A 16,547-nucleotide genomic window follows, 5' to 3' on the forward strand; every position below is an offset into this window, starting at 1 on the left:
CCAAGTACATGGAACTGTATTTTGGGAACTCATCATTTCAAAGCCATCATAAAATTTCTGAATTCCTCTTTGTAATATAAGCAGCAAAAAAGGAATGATGTTTTGTTAAAAGGCAAATCTCAAAGGTAGTAAAATATCATCTTTGAAATAACTGTAACATATTAAATATTTGCTTGTGCACACATACATTATATGCAAAGACTTTGTAATAAAGCAATTTTCTGTTTTCAAATGGCCACCATTTATTTTTCTTAAAATACTGAAGTTTTCTATTACTCAATATAAGAATGTTATACTCAGTGTTCAACCCTAAGGCTGCATCTGCCCAGCTACAGAGCTCAGTCATTTCTTTTATCTCTATGTCTTTTACTATTTGGACATGGGATGCTGAAGTTTCTACTTGGTCACCAATAATGGTACCTCTATAGTGGGAGTAACTTTCACAGGAAGAAGGCACAAATATCATATTGTCCAATATATTTAACAAGCATATCACTATATATAGGCTGATGGCATAAAAGAGGATCATTTAAAAGCCTTATTTATAAAGAGTAAATATTTTATATTGTACATAGTAATATGAGCTTATTTATTTAATGAAATTTGGTCATATATTTTTGTTTCATGTTTCTGTCACTATTCAAATGGAGTCTGATTATTCATTGCAATATTATTTGTAAGAGAGGAACCCTTGATTCCATCCAAATATCATTCAACAGTTAAATAAGTTATGGTATGTCCATAAAACAGAACATTATTAAATATTCCCCTATTCACTGAGTATATTGACAGAAAAATATGTGCAAATAGTGAAAAAGCAAGTTATAGAACAGCATGTGTTGTATAATCCTTTTTGTTTATATTATAAATAAAAATATAATTACTGGTTTATACACTATATGCATAATACAAGTCATATGCATATAAATTTTACTTCATAATTCAGTTTATGATGAGTTATTTAGTAATTTAGATAATTTAATAAATATATTTCTAATTCCTAATGCAAACCTTAACCCATTTTGACAATGTTTGGTTTTTTGGTTTTTGGTGGAGTTTTTTGGTCAACCCCATAATCACAATATCTTTTCTGACATTAAAATTTTATGTGCAATGATTCTGTGGTTTCCTTAAGTGGATGCTGTCACTTAGGGTTTTGTGTCAATATTGCTGGTCTCTCCATTACCTTTTAGTTTTTTCTTCTTTTGGTTTTAACAGATTTGCTTTTTAGATTAGTGCATCTGTCCAGACTTATGGAAATGACTTGAGGTTGAAGTGAGCAGTTTCCCACATAGAAACAAAGTAGAAATCCATGAAACAATGACCCTATGGTAGCAGTTTCCTTCTGTCAGTGCTGTGAAACAAAATAATATGTGTGCTTTAACCATTTCAATGTTACATATTATGTGCATGTAACCTCTGGTGCATGGTTTCCCTGGTCACATAACACAGCATTCTCTTTGCAGAATTATTTCCTCTCTCCTATATTAAATTTTCAGAAAGATTATGAATTAATTATATTTAAAATCAATATAATCTGAGCAGTCATATACATATCAACTGTTGATCTGCTTGATCCTTCTCAAGTTTCTTCTTTCCATCTGTCCACAAATTTTCTTAGGACACCTTAGGTTTAATTACCAATCCTTACTTTACATGGCTCATAACCATGTAAAAACCAGGCATTAAATTCACTTACCAGCTTTCATTTTCTCATCTCTAATATTGGATAGCTTTCAGAAATGTTCAGTACCAATTATGTGCACTTATATATATGGTACTATATGCTAACAGTTCACATAACTGTTACTCTGAATGAAGGATAGTAGATAAGGACCAGCTTGGGAACAAGACTGGAAAATACCTCTATTTTGTTTCAATCTGGCTTTGGGTTATAGTTTAAAAATCAGTGGGGGATTGAAGGGGACAACTACACAAATCTGGAGACTAAAATAAATACTAATGTATTGTGTGAGGATGGTGAGATTTGAATTAAACCTACAAGGGTAGGATGAATTTGGAAAGGGAATGAGAACACATAGAAAAAAGGATATTTGAGGACAATTGAACAGATACATGAAATATTGAATTATAAGGCCTTTGTAGTGTCAAATCAGCTAGTTTAAAGATCTTTAGTGCTTCCTTTAAGTAAGAAAATGTATCCTAATTATGTCCCCAAAGTCTCTTTAATACTAACTGGGAGATGAGTCATGTTACTTCCCAACTTCCCAATATTCTGGTTTAGTTTTATAAATTATGTATTTTTTAACTCAGTGGCAAAACAATGGAACTAAAGCTTCCATTCATTTTTTAAATTATTTTTCCCATTTGTACCTATTTCCAAAATGAGAAAATCGCAAATGCACTGCTAATTGCTGTTAACATGATTCATTGTTTAACTGGATTGTGAAACCCATGTGAGCTATATCACTACTAAACATAGAAAGTGTTTTTTGTGGTTCTATTTTAATGAATCTATTTATCTAATAAGCATTAGTTTGATGCTTTTTTGAGTTAGTTTAAAATCACGGATTTATTTTTTCATGAGATGATCAAATGGTCATTAGAGCAAGTATTGTCTTTTTAACCATTATTCCTCCTCAAGAAAGTAAATCTGATTTATTTTTTATTTATTTATTTTTGTAAATCTGATTTATATGACTATATAGCTATATAAGTTAGTATATGTATAATTATATATAGAGCTATATAACTAAAACATAGATGAAGACGTAAGGTTTTCTCTTTGGTAAGTCTAGTAACATAGCTTAATGAAACATGAATTTTATTGAGCAACAGAGAGGATTGTATTAAATATTTATTCATATTTTTCTTTCTTTTGACAAATGTTTACTGAGCCCTACAACATTGTAGACATTATTCTAAAATTACAGTTATAATGATGAGCAAAAAGTCACAGCCCTGACCTTATAGTACTCCTAATCCGATGGAGTACAAATATGTACTTATACAACTATACGTATACATAGTTACATGTATTATATATTACTAACTGTACTCAAATAGATGGCATTTTCCAAATTTGGAACAGGAATCAAAACGCATGTGAAAAACTGATAGAATAGAGAAGACTTTGTAATTCTCTAAATACTTTCAATGCAAATACATTGCATTGTGTCCCAAATATTCTGCAGTTCTAAGAGTATAGAACTGACCAAACCATTTGCTATCTGAAGTCTTTGGCCAGGAGAGAATATCCCTCTTTGTATTTTCACAAGGAAGAAATTGGTAATGGCAACTTTTAAGTCCTAAAGCATGTCCTCTTTGGGCCATTGGCCAAAAAACAAATGAACACACAAATAATAAAACAAAAACCATATAAACCAAAACCTATCTCTAAATGCATCTCTGAATACTTATAGAAGCAACTCTACAACCTGTTTAAATGACTGAGTTCACAAATTTGAATGATAGTTTGCTTTGCTTTAGTAATCACACACAGACTTACACATACATTAGCATACACATTCATATTTTTAACATTTAATATCTGGGCAAACATGAATAATCATACATAAATATCATTGTTATTTTTTCATTACTGCCGTTGAATAAAAACTTCTGAAATATTATCAGAGTTTAAGAATATATATTTCTTGTTTCTTTGTTTATGGAAATAATGAATTACAGAGATAATTTCAAAGCTGCAGAGCTTATTTTGTTTATAACTAACTAGATTTATAATATAGCAAACAAAATGATCCATAAGTCAATATGAATTGAGTAACATCCCTATGTAAAATAGATTATAATATGCTAAGAGATGTATTTTACATCTTTCATAATGAACTATTCCTATTTGATGGTGAGCCACACTGGGTATACAATTGGATGGTTTTTGAGTTTTTTGTGTTTTTAAAGATTTTGTTTATTTATTTGAGAGAGAATGAGGGCAAGAGAAATCAGAGAGGGAGAGGGAGAAGCAGACATGCTGCTGAATAGGGACCCCAATGTGGGGCTCAATCCCAGGACCCTAGGATCATGACCTGAGCTGAAGGTAGACACTTAACTGACTGAACCACCGAGGTGTCCCTCGGTGTTTATTTAAAATACCCAAAGATAAGACAAAGAGAGGAGACAAGAATTGTTGATACCATATTAAACTAAAGCCTGTCCAGTGAAGAAGTATGTGTGTCTTAATATCATATGTGTATCAGAGTAATACACAGCCCTTTGGGTTTGGGTAGTTATTGTTCTTGACAGTTGATCCTGTGGAACAAAAGAGAAAGTGAGGGAAGTGGGGAGAAAAGAAGGAAGGGAAGTCCGCAAGTTTCCTCCTCCTGCCACCTACTAACCCAGTTCACGAACATGTACACTGCTAGACCATCCTGAATAAACAGTGACCAGTTTCAAAATCAGGGCAGGTTTATTGTATCAAAATGTGGTCATGAGCTCTGTGGAAAAATTACGTGCTGAAAGCCCAGCTGCCCTCGGAATGCAATGCCCACAATGTTGTAGTTGTGGTGGAATGTCATCCAGGCACACACAGACTTGATTGCACACATCGCTGTCCCCAAATGGGTCATATGCTTACCTAGATGAATAATGGAGGCCAGGAAAATGGAAAGGATTTATTTGGTTCTGAGATATAAACTTCCCTTCTAAATCCAAAGGAGAAGTCATTTTCCCCCAAGTTTTGAAGTAGATATGCAAATAAACCTCAAGATTCAATACAAGATAAAGAGCTTTGAGAGCTGGTGAAGCAACCACAGTACACACTGTGAAGGTTTCCTATAAGGCTGATAATTTACTACTGCAGTCCCAACAGCTGCATCCTTGGCTGTTTCCTACTACAACAAGTCTTGATAAGTATAGCCATCATTCTCAACATTTAGACTTAGTAACTGTCACGTGTTGCACTTTTTTAAAAATTCAGAAATCTGAACTACCACACACACTCAAATTTAGTAGATCTGGGGCATTTTAATGAACATCCAGGGTAATTCTGTTATGAGCAATAAGAGGACCACACAGCTAAGTTCTCTATATCAGATATATACATTGACTATCTATTGTCACCATTGTTTCAGTACATCCTCCGCATTGTGACCAGGCTGAGCAATACAGTTATTTGTTCAGTTTTGTTTTGGTTGGTGCATGTGTTTCATGGTGGGGGGGTGGGGTTTGTAAAGATTTTATTTTCGAGAGAGAAAGCACATAAGTGAGGGTGGGGGGCGTGGAGCAGAGGGAGAGGAAGAGGGAGACAAAATCTCAAGCTGACTCTGTGCTGAGCGTGGAGCCTGATGTGGGGCTCCATCTCTTGACCCTGAGATCATGACCTGAGCTGAAGTCAAGATTCAGACCCTTAACTGACTGAGCCACCCAGGGGCCCCAGTACATGTATTTTTAATTTCCAGGATTAAAGGAACTTGCCTGTGACAAAGACTTATTTTTTGATTTGCCGATTTCATGAATTCTGAGAAGCAAATAGGAAAAGTGAAAAATCATTTGGGTAGCATGGCATTATCTTCTGTGGTAATCATTTCACTTAAATATCACGAAATAGGCCACTAATGTCTACTTTGAGGCTTATTTGTACCTTTGGGGCTCTAGCTGCCCATTAATAGTTCATTATGCTCTGTTTGGTAATGTAGCTAGCAACCTACAAGGCCATCTTCGCCAGAGGTAACTGCAACAGTGAATTAATAGTAATACCCTTATGTATGTGCCTTTGCTACAAAGATGTTTTTAGATATTACAGGCTTAAGTGTAGGTTTGTGCACTGCTTACCCCACAGGCTTTGGTTTTAAGACATTCTAATTGCAGGCAGCCCCAGTGGCCCAGCGTTTTAGCGCCGCCTTCCGCCCAGGGGTGATCCTGGAGACCCGGGATCGAGTCCTGCGTCGGGCTCCCTGCATGGAGGCTGCTTCTCCCTCTGCCTGTGTCTCTGCCTCTCTCTTTTTCTGTGCCTGTCATGAATAAATAAAATCTTAAAAAAAAGACATTCTAATTGCTAAGACCTCTATAAATTTGGAATTGTCTTTGCTTCTGTGCTGGCTAGTTCTTTGCTAACATTTCTTGCCTATCCATATACAATGGAGGGATAAAAATCTTAGCATTTCTAATCTTACTTCCTTAGGCATCTCATGTTTAGGATATTTTAACTGTGTACTCCAAATTCCACCTGCCTGTGTCTATCTGTAGACTGTAAGGGACCTAAAGGAGCTTTCTGGTCCCTACAGCCAGGGTTCTTTTTTCTCCCTGATGCTTGTCCAAGGAACACTATTAGAGATCTAGCCAGTCCTCATTCTATGGCCCTTTTCCCTTTTTCTCTTTCTCTTATAGTGTATACTGAATCAACACTTTGGGAGACAGTAGGCATAGTAGAAAGTGTTTGGTTTGAAAGTCACATTGACACGAGCTCAAATTCAAATTGACCTTAGACAAATTGCTCAGTCTCTCTGATCCTCTGTATCTATCAAATATGAGTAATTTTCATCTCATTATAGCTTTACAAATTGAGTTCACACACATAAAGTGGTTGGGGCTTTTTTTCACACTTTCAATCTCCGGACTTTTACTAACAATGACCATCTAAGTGAGTACTTCAAGGCTTTATGGTATTTTCCTAAAAGGGAATTCCTGGAAGCTACTGACAGTTTTCCTCTTCAAACATGTTATGATATATTTTGGACATAATAAAGCAGTAAATGGCTTTTTAAATATTTATGTTCTCCACACCATGCATGCCAACTGTGTTTGCTCTCTCCATTCCTTTATGTGCCAAAGAGACAAGCCAAACAATGTGAGAGGGAAATACTGTCAGGACACCAAGTAAGTTAGTCTAAGTTGTGCTCTGTGCACATGTAACCTTAATGGGAAAGATCAGAGACTACCCCCTGGTTACACAGTGATACCTTGGTTAACAAATCACCTGGGAACAAAGCTCTTTTACAAGCGATTCAGCTGAGTAAATTTTTATTTTAAAACTTCATGAATCGTGGATCCCTGGGTGGCGCAGCAGTTTGGCTCCTGCCTTTGAATCCCACATCGGGCTCTCGGTGCATGGAGCCTGCTTCTCCCTCTGCCTATGTCTCTGCCTCTTTCTATCTCTCTGTGACTATCATAAATAAATAAAAATTAAAAAAAAAGTTCATGAATCAGATGAAATAGTATTGGCTGGGGTCATATAACTCAATGGTAATATTTGGGGTAAGCTCTACTTGTGCACAGCGCAGAAATACCTCCTCACAGAGTGTGTACTGGTGTAATGGTGAAAAGTGGATTCTAGGCAAAATTGTGAAGCAACTTCAGATAAACTCTTCACTCATTACCACTGTGCTCAATCCTCCATATACACAGAGCAGATTATTACCCTTGGAGTCTGACTGCCCTTAAAAACTATTCCCTTTTAAAGCAGGAATCAGATGGATTCCCACTTTGAATTGTAATTCATGTTACCTTATGTTGATGTTATTTAGTCATGTCTTGGGGTGCCTGGATGGCTCAGTCAGTTAAGCATCCAACTCTTAATTTCAGCTCAGGTCATTTTCTTGGGGTTGTAAGATTGAGCCCCAAGTTAGTCTCTGCACTGGGTGTGGAATCTGTTTAAGATTCTCTCTCTCCCTCTGCACCCCTCCCCAAATTTTTTTAAATCCCTCTCTAAAAGCAGAAATCAGAATGATTCACACTTTGAATTATAGTTAATGTTACCTTATATTGGTATCAGCTAGTAATGCCTCAATCCTAACTACAAGTTAGTACCCTTGAGAGGGATTCTGACTAATTGGTTTGGGAAGGGGGCAGAGTTTGGCATTCTAATATAAATTCATGATTATGAACCACTGCTTTAGCATTAAGTTGTATTTTCATATTGTGTCCTCTCCTTTTAGAATATCTGTTATCATTTGTGGGTTGCAGACCATGTGTGTCAAAACCACATGGGGTCAGCCTTCAATAGGTAGGTTCCTGTCGCCTCACCACAGAATCCCCACTTCTGAATCTTAAAGTGTGTGGTACATGCAAGTTGACTGTGCTTGTGTGTAACACCGATCTGATTTATAACTTCTACTTCATGAAACAACATTTTTACTATTAACAATCTCTTTTGATTTCTCTTTGCTAATAGAAAATTCCCACAAAGTGGTGATGGTGGGGTATTCATATGTTATATACCATTTATATTTTTAAACAGTATAATTCATAATAATTTACACTCAAACTAAATAAACTTAATCTTGTTTGCAAAAAGGAAGAGAAAATCAGATCCAGACAATGGAATGGTCTTTTCTAATAAATATGTATTTTAGAGTATAAAAATTTATAAATGTTAATTAAATGTAAATACCCATTAATTTGTCATTATCTAATTATCTAATGACAGATTGCTAATGTATTCACAAAATTACAAGTCAGGAGCTTATAGTCATTGTTTGAAAACGCAAAATATATTTATATTCAATTTCTCTTTCTCTCTCTCTTTCCCACCCCATCCACCCGTACCCTCTCCTTGTCCCCATTTCACCTCTTTTCCTCTTACCATAGCATCAGATGAAGAAGAGCCAACTTCAGCAGGTAAAGTTCTTATGTTGCTAAGATTATATCTATTTAATTTAATGTGCTCAATAATGGACCCTTCATACTTTGAAGTGTATTTTTTCAGGTTTCAATCAGAAAACTGGCAGTTTTATTTACTTTTTTATTTCTTGGACCCATTATGCTGTCCCAGATTAAATGCTGTTGGTTATAAGTTTTAAATAAAAAGAGAAAAGAATTGATACTGAACCCTGCAGAGGAAAACATAATATTAAATATCACAACATTAAATAATAAGGAAATGAGAAAATGAAAACATTAGGAAAAATGCCAAAAATAATGAAATAAGGAGGAAAAACAAAAATGATAATATGCAGAAAAATACTAAAATGAGCAAGATGAAAATGATAAAATGATCTTCTATGATAGAATATTGCGTTGTCAAATACATAACTGACACTGAACATACTATTCATTTAAGTTTAAGAATAAAAATCATACTCTTGTCTTAAACACTCACTTTATTTAAAACAAATTTTTACCATTATGACTTAGTGATACTGAAACCTGGCTGGCATCATAACTCTACTTCTCATCCAGCTAACCAGCATTCACAAAGCACAGGCTCAGGTTTGAACTAAATACTATGAAGAATGCTAGTGGTAGAGAAGGCACTGTATTTTCAACAGGGTTCTAGGGTAATGGGATGGATCAAAGAGAAATGCCAGGAGCCTAAAGACCAGACACATTTATAAGGATAAAGTAGCCAGCACAGCTGTTGTGATTAGCAATAAATAAAAGGCCCAAGCAGACCAGTGACATCAGGAAAAAGGAGTCAAGTCCTGAGATGTAGGGGGGTCAGAGGCTGGGATGTAAAGAAAAAGGAGACCTTAGCACTAGATTCCTTCTTAGACAAGTAATTGAGGAAAGACGTTAGATCTGAGAGACAAAAACAGGAAATGGTTACTGAAACCAGTGGACAAAAGGCAGCCTGATTTTATAGGAAGGAGGCGGAAATCTAGCCCAGTTACTGGAACTTTGATACGGAGTAGTCTTACTTCAATTTGTAGACCTAACTTATTTCAACTGGTGAGAGACTTCCTGATTTCAACCTTCCTCCAAAAGTGGGGATTTTTACCTGTAAGAGTAAATCCAAAAGATAAAAAATTCAATGGAAAAAAATTCAATGGAAAAAAAAAGAAATATCTTTCATAAACCCCAAGGATGCCTTATTACATGATGCTTATTTTAATTCCTTTAATGATGGAATCACAGAATAAGATAAACTCTCAATTATTTCATTTTTATAATATCATTAATTTGTGGTCTGATTTGGATGATAAAAGCTCCCTATCATTATCTCCATGTCTAGTCAGTATTGTATAGCCTATTTTTAGGAGCAACCTAATCGCATGACTCTATAGCAAACTCATCTGGTGATATGACTCCTTTCTTAATATGATTCCTCAGCCTAGTTCCTGACTTCTTTTTCCCCTTATTTGAGGCAATAGTGTTCACAGGGTTGCCCAAAGATTCTATATTTCTCAACCTTATTTAACTTTTCTCTTTGTATCAGCCCTCATGAGCAAGATGTTCTTCTAGACCAGGCTCATTCCTTTTCCATCTTATACCTCACACCTTGCTTCGTTGCCTGCCGAACAATTTTGGTGTCATTGCAAAAATATTATTGTTTTTTCACAGTGAGGATTAATTTCAACCTAGTATAAATAATATTTAAGTATAATATAACTATTTCTTGGTGTGATTTTACTATTTTAAAATTGTTTTAATAATTTATCTGCCTAAGAAAATCTTTCGGTAAATGCAACTAAATACTTTTACTCTAAATATTTATTTTACTCTAGAGTGATCTGAACATCATAAAGTTAAATTATGGTTTAAAAGTATTTTTGTATTTGGACGCGACCAGTTGTTTTTGTTGTGATTTTAGCATAGATTTTTAGAATAGAACAAATGTATTCTTTTTCATTAATAATTTATTTAATATTTCTTGAACAAATGTATTCTTAAGAAATACTTTAATTTCATGTACAGATTTATATTGAGATAATTTGTCGTTTAGGAAAGGAGGCACTCCTTCTATATAAAAACTGCCAGTAGGAGCTAAATATTTTCTCTTTAATTTCTTAAAGTGTATAATAAAAAGTATTATTGTGTAGTTGTATTAAAACTTTTGACAGGGATCCCTGGGTGGCGCAGCGGTTTGGCGCCTGCCTTTGGCCCAGGGCGCGATCCTGGAGACCCAGGATCGAATCCCACATCGGGCTCCCGGTGCATGGAGCCTGCTTCTCCCTCTGCCTATGTCTCTGCCTCTCTCTCTATCTCTCTGTGACTATCATAAATAAAAAAATAAAAATTAAAAAAAAATAAAAAAAAAAAACACTTTTGACAAAATATTTATAATGAGATTTGTAAAAATTTGGTTTAATAAGGAATATGAATAGTTGTGGAAAGTGGACTGAATATTTTAGTACTGTTTGGTAAGTTTTGCCACCAGTTTTTTCAGCATTTTTCTTAAATGAATATTTATTATATTTTTATGTGTCTTTTCCAGTAATATTTATAAAAATATATGTTTCATTTAAAACTATTATGCAGAATATATTTATTTCATATATGGTTAATAATTCTCTGTTTCTACTTTTATCTTCTTCCATTAACAGAATTTATCTCGAATAATTTTTTCTAAGCTCAGACTCATGTATGGTCCTTTATTTTTTCTTTCTTTCCTGGGATTTCACCATCCTGTTTAAATCATTAATGATGACCACAGCTTTGTAGTACAACCTGAAATCTGGCATTGTGATGCCCCCAGCTATGGTTTTCTTTTTTAAAATTCCCCTGGCTATTCGGGGTCTTTTCTGATTCCACACAAATCTTAAAATAATTTGTTCTAACTCTCTGAAGAAAGTCCATGGTATTTTGATAGGGATTGCATTAAACGTATAAATTGCCCTGGGTAACATTGACATTTTTACAATATTAATTCTGCCAATCCATGAGCATGGAATATTTTTCCATCTCTTTGTGTCTTCCTCAATTTCCTTCAGAAGTGTTCTATAGTTTTTAGGGTATAGATCTTTTACCTCTTTGGTTAGGTTTATTCCTAGGTATCTTATGCTTTTGGGTGCAATTGTAAATGGGATTGACTCCTTAATTTCTCTTTCTTCAGTCTCATTGTTAGTGTATAGAAATGCCATTGATTTCTGGGCATTGATTTTGTATCCTGCCACACTACCAAATTGCTGTATGAGTTCTAGCAATCTTGGGGTGGAGGCTTTTGGGTTTTCTATGTAGAGTATCATGTCATCAGCGAAGAGGGAGAGTTTGACTTCTTCTTTGCCAATTTGAATGCCTTTAATGTCTTTTGCACTGTTGGGGATTTACCCCAAAGATTCAGATACAATGAAACGTCGGGACACCTGCACCCCGATGTTTCTATCAGCAATGGCCACAATAGCCAAACTGTGGAAGGAGCCTCGGTGTCCATCGAAAGATGAATGGATAAAGAAGATGTGGTTTATGTATACAATGGAATATTACTCAGCAATTAGAAACGACAAATACCCACCATTTGCTTCAACGTGGATGGAACTGGAGGGTATTATGCTGAGTGCAGTAAGTCAATCGGAGAAGGACAAACAGTGTATGTTCTCATTCATTTGGGGAATATGAATAATAGTGAAAGGGAATATAAAGGAAGGGAAAAGAAATGTTGGGAAATATCAGGAAGGGAGACAGAACATAAAGACTCCTAACTCTGGGAAACGAACTAGGGGTGGTGGAAGGGGAGGAGGGCGGGTGTTGGAGGGGAATGGGTGACGGGCACTGAGGTGGACACTTGACGGGATGAGCACTGGGTGTTTTTCTGTATGTTGGTAAATTGAACACCAATAAAAGTTAATTAAAAAAAATAAAAAATAAATAAAAATAAATAAATAAATCATTAATGAAATGCAATCTTTTGTTTGTCCCCCAAATTTTACCTGAATAAAATATTTATATGTTCCCAGATGATATCTCTATCAGACTGTTATACTTTCTTCAGATTCACAGCATTATTGGGCAGTAACTCCTTCAAATACATACTTTAATTTCTTTAAATTAAATAATTTTAATATTTCCATTAGGAGATCTGCTACTCCTCAAAATTCAATAGAAGAATTAATAAAATAAATGGGGATGTCATAGGCTCCTGATTATTAGTTACTAATGTATGAATTACAAATTAAGAATGATTCTTTGTTTTAAGCAAATCTACACATGATTTATCAGTGCAGGTCCCTAATAGATACTACTACTGAATGATGCTATTTATTAAATGTTTGCAATGTATGGGTATCATATAACAAGTACCCTACAGGTACACAGAATTAGATCAATCATAATTCCACAATGTGACAAATTCTCATTGTTCAAAACTATTTCTGAAAAGAATAATTCTAGGTTTCTATCTTGAATAACATATAGTATGAAAAAAAATCAGAAAGACAGTATAACTCTGAAAAAATTAATGAAATATTAGATAGTGTTTTACTCATGTTATAATGCTGCAAAATGATAAAGGCTTTTTGCTTTATAATAGAGCCTATTTGATTAACCTTTTATTTAGAATTATTATGACTGCTATTATTAAAATAGATAACTGACCCTTCCAGTCTGTTTCCATATTACAATGTTTACAATATTTTAAGTTTATTCTGTCTTTATTCAAATATGCCTAATTTCTCTTATTTGAACTTCTTAATTGCCATGCAGAAAAGCAAGTGCTTACTGCTTCTTTTGTGTTATTTTGTGGAGGAGGAAGCATAATATGTCACATCTGCATCTCTCCTCGCGGGGATATATCCTGTTCTTGAATAAAGAGCATCTGCTTGTTAATCATTCAGTTCTGAAGCTTCTGATAGGTTGCATTAGCCTAGAGTAACATGTTTTTGTAGCATCTGCGTTACTAGGGCAGTTTCATCTAACACCTGTTTCTGTAACTACTGAGACCTCCTCTTTATTTATCTTAGTTGAATCTTATTCTCAGATATTTAAACATCTTATTTCATTCAGTATAAAAACACATCCGTGACCTATTCAAAAATTTCTTCAATTAGGTTATATCGCAATAATTACAAACTAATGAGATTCACATTTTGAGTGGCCATACAAATGCTGTACTTTCAAATGGATCACCTTTACAGGTGATACAGGTGTATAATCCAATTATGTTGCTGTTGCTCAAATAGTTTTTGGAAGCTCTCTTTTGAAATCTCTTTCAGAATCTACTTATGACCTTGTAACATAAATTATTCCTTTATAGTTTCAGAACTGTGCTCCTATATTCATCAGACTTTGGCATAATAAACATGCCTTCGAAAACAAAGATTTGTAATTAGTGTGTGTATGGTGTGTGTGTGTGTGTGTGTGTGTGTGTGTATCTGGGCATGTGAAATACAGATAAGTTTCTAACTTTGAAACAAAATCAGTTTACAACTTTTGAAAGGTGATAAATAATATTTAGATTAAATTTCATAAAATAACACTCTTTAATAAAGTTAAGTCCATGGCTCCTTCCCACTCAGTTGCACAAATCCAATTTTCATTTATCTTTTATTTAAATTTCATAATAGGGACAGGTTTCATAAACTGATTATACCAATACTTTTGTCTGTGTTCTTTAAAAAATTAAGACATTTGCATTAGAAAACTGACTTCTACAAATGAGCTAATCTATATAATTTAATTTATTAATCATAAGGTATATTAAATCAAGCTTATTCTCATATAAATTTCCTCATTCCTCTTAATTTATTTTGTCTTATTAGCTATTATTTTACCTCTCTAGAAATACCATTTAGTGATCAAATTGATTAAATCATTATAGCAACAGGGCCAGAAATGAAAAATGTTATTAAATGGGATAAAAAAATCACTAAAAAAATGGCTTGTGGAGATCTTATACTCTACTTTAGGACAGTGGCTAACATTAAAACCACTTACTGTTTTGTTCCTAGCATCATAAAAACAAAGCTTGATTTTATTTTTCTTCACTTGCCTAAGGAGAGATTTTTAAAATTGCTTTGTCACTTTTTCTTAATATCAAAGAAGGGAACTGGATTTGCGCTTAAATAAAAGTAGCTGTTAATACTGAGCTAACAAATAATGACTAAAAATTATCATTAGTTAAATGGAACTTTCAGGTGAATGTAAAGACAGAATCTTTTTAGCAATCAGCTATGTTAAAAGACTGAACTATGAAAGCCCTACTGTTCTTTACATGTTTATAAAGTTAAAATTTCATAATTTACTTAAATGCAAAACTGTATTTCAGGACTATCAATATTTGATCCCACTTGGTAGTGATGATAGACATTACCACCTGGATACAATAGTTTATGATAAATTTACTGTAACCTCTGTGATGCCCATGATAGATGCAGACAATAGTGATTGGGCACACCAGAGCATCATTATTTTTACTGGTTCCTTCCAAATCCTTTAATATGTTTAAACTTTCAAAAGATCAGTTTGACCATTGAGGAAGTACACATAAGAACACTAATCATCTACACATGTAACAAAACATTGACTAACATTAGTAAGGATTTATAGCAATAGTTTTACATATATCAATATATATTTATGACTTCATAGATAAACCATATATATGATTATATGGATAAGCCATGTATGTGTGTGTGTATATATATATATATATGTATATATGTCTGTGTATATATATGTATTTGTATATATAGGCTTAAAATAAATGTTACATATCTGTGCAGCTAAACACAGTACACACAGTGATTAGATATTTTTCACTAACTTTTAAAATATTCAATTTTGGCCCTACAAAAGTTTCCCTTCTGTTTATAGTGAATTTTGTGATTTTCTTAACTATGCTATAGATTTCTTTTAGATTGCTTTCCCTTTTTTTTTTTATGAAATTTAATTCTGCATGGCTGACTTTGCTCAATAATTCTACAACTCATGCATTTTGAAAAGGAATAATATCTTACCATATTATTCTCTAATGAATAAGAGTTGCTTTAGCATTCTGATCTTAGCACTTTATTTCCTTGGGGTCTGAAATAAAGCTTCATATCCTTGTTTTTGTTCGCCTTACATTTGTTACAAATTTTCTCCTTTTCTATATAGATATATTTTCCCTCTAGTGCCTGGAGCAAGTTTACTAATTATTTTATCAAGTATATTCTTGTTCATAAAGATATACTAAGGAAGCTTAAATATTAACAATTTTTATGTAAAAACCAGAAGTCATTATTTGCAGATTCTCAATAAAATAAGGAAGAAACCATTGCTTTTAAAGATTTAGCTTTGTCCAGTTTACTGAGGCATTAGTGAAAAGACCAAATAGAGCTGACTTTTTTTTTTATAAAACAGAACTTTTTTATTGATAGATGTGATACTGATATTGAGCTGTAAGAAAAAAAAAGTTTTTATTTAAAATCTGTTTTATGTAGATAGCATTTTCTCATGTTTTTACTGAGATAAATTTCACTGTAGTATAGGATCATGATACACTAGGGAATTTGGAAGATTACCTACTCCATATCTTTCTCTATCATCTTTCCCAAAAAAGTATAAATGTAAATTTGAAGTAAGTTAAAATTTTGCCAAGAAATATGTGAAATAACAAAAATCCCTCCTATAACTTGAAGATATAATTTCTTCAGTAGTATATGTTAACATCTAGCAATGCATACATTCTAAAAAGTTATTATGTCACATGCTTTAATTAATTAATTAATTTATTTATTTATTCCATTTTATAGAAAGAGAGAGCAGGAGGGTAGTGGGAAGGGACAGAGACACAGAGAGAATCCTAAGCAGGCTTCATGCCCAGCGCAGAGCCTGACATGGAGCTTAATCTCATGACCCAGAGATCATGACCTGAACAGAAATCAAGAGTTGGACCTCAACTGACTGAGCTACCCACATGCCTCTTTGTGACATGCTTTTAGTTTTAAAAGAAAAGTCAGTTTAATGTTGCTTGAATACTAGGGGATTTTATTGGT

General features: G+C 33.8%; 1 protein-coding gene across 2 annotated transcripts in view; it reads left to right on the plus strand.

The window, feature by feature from the left end:
* Nucleotides 1–16,547, plus strand: part of EDIL3 (EGF like repeats and discoidin domains 3) — a 393,873-nt gene that overhangs the window by 139,236 nt on the left and 238,090 nt on the right. The window contains exon 3 of one of the 2 annotated variants that reach the window (XM_041753350.1): nucleotides 8,506–8,535. The exons of the other annotated variant lie outside the window; for it this stretch is intronic. Within the exon in view, the coding sequence (XP_041609284.1) occupies nucleotides 8,506–8,535 (30 nt within the window). The remainder of the gene's footprint in view (nucleotides 1–8,505; nucleotides 8,536–16,547) is intronic. 2 annotated transcript variants of the gene reach the window in all.

Source organism: Vulpes lagopus, chromosome 4, assembly GCF_018345385.1.
Source record: "Vulpes lagopus strain Blue_001 chromosome 4, ASM1834538v1, whole genome shotgun sequence".
NCBI lineage: Eukaryota > Metazoa > Chordata > Mammalia > Carnivora > Canidae > Vulpes > Vulpes lagopus.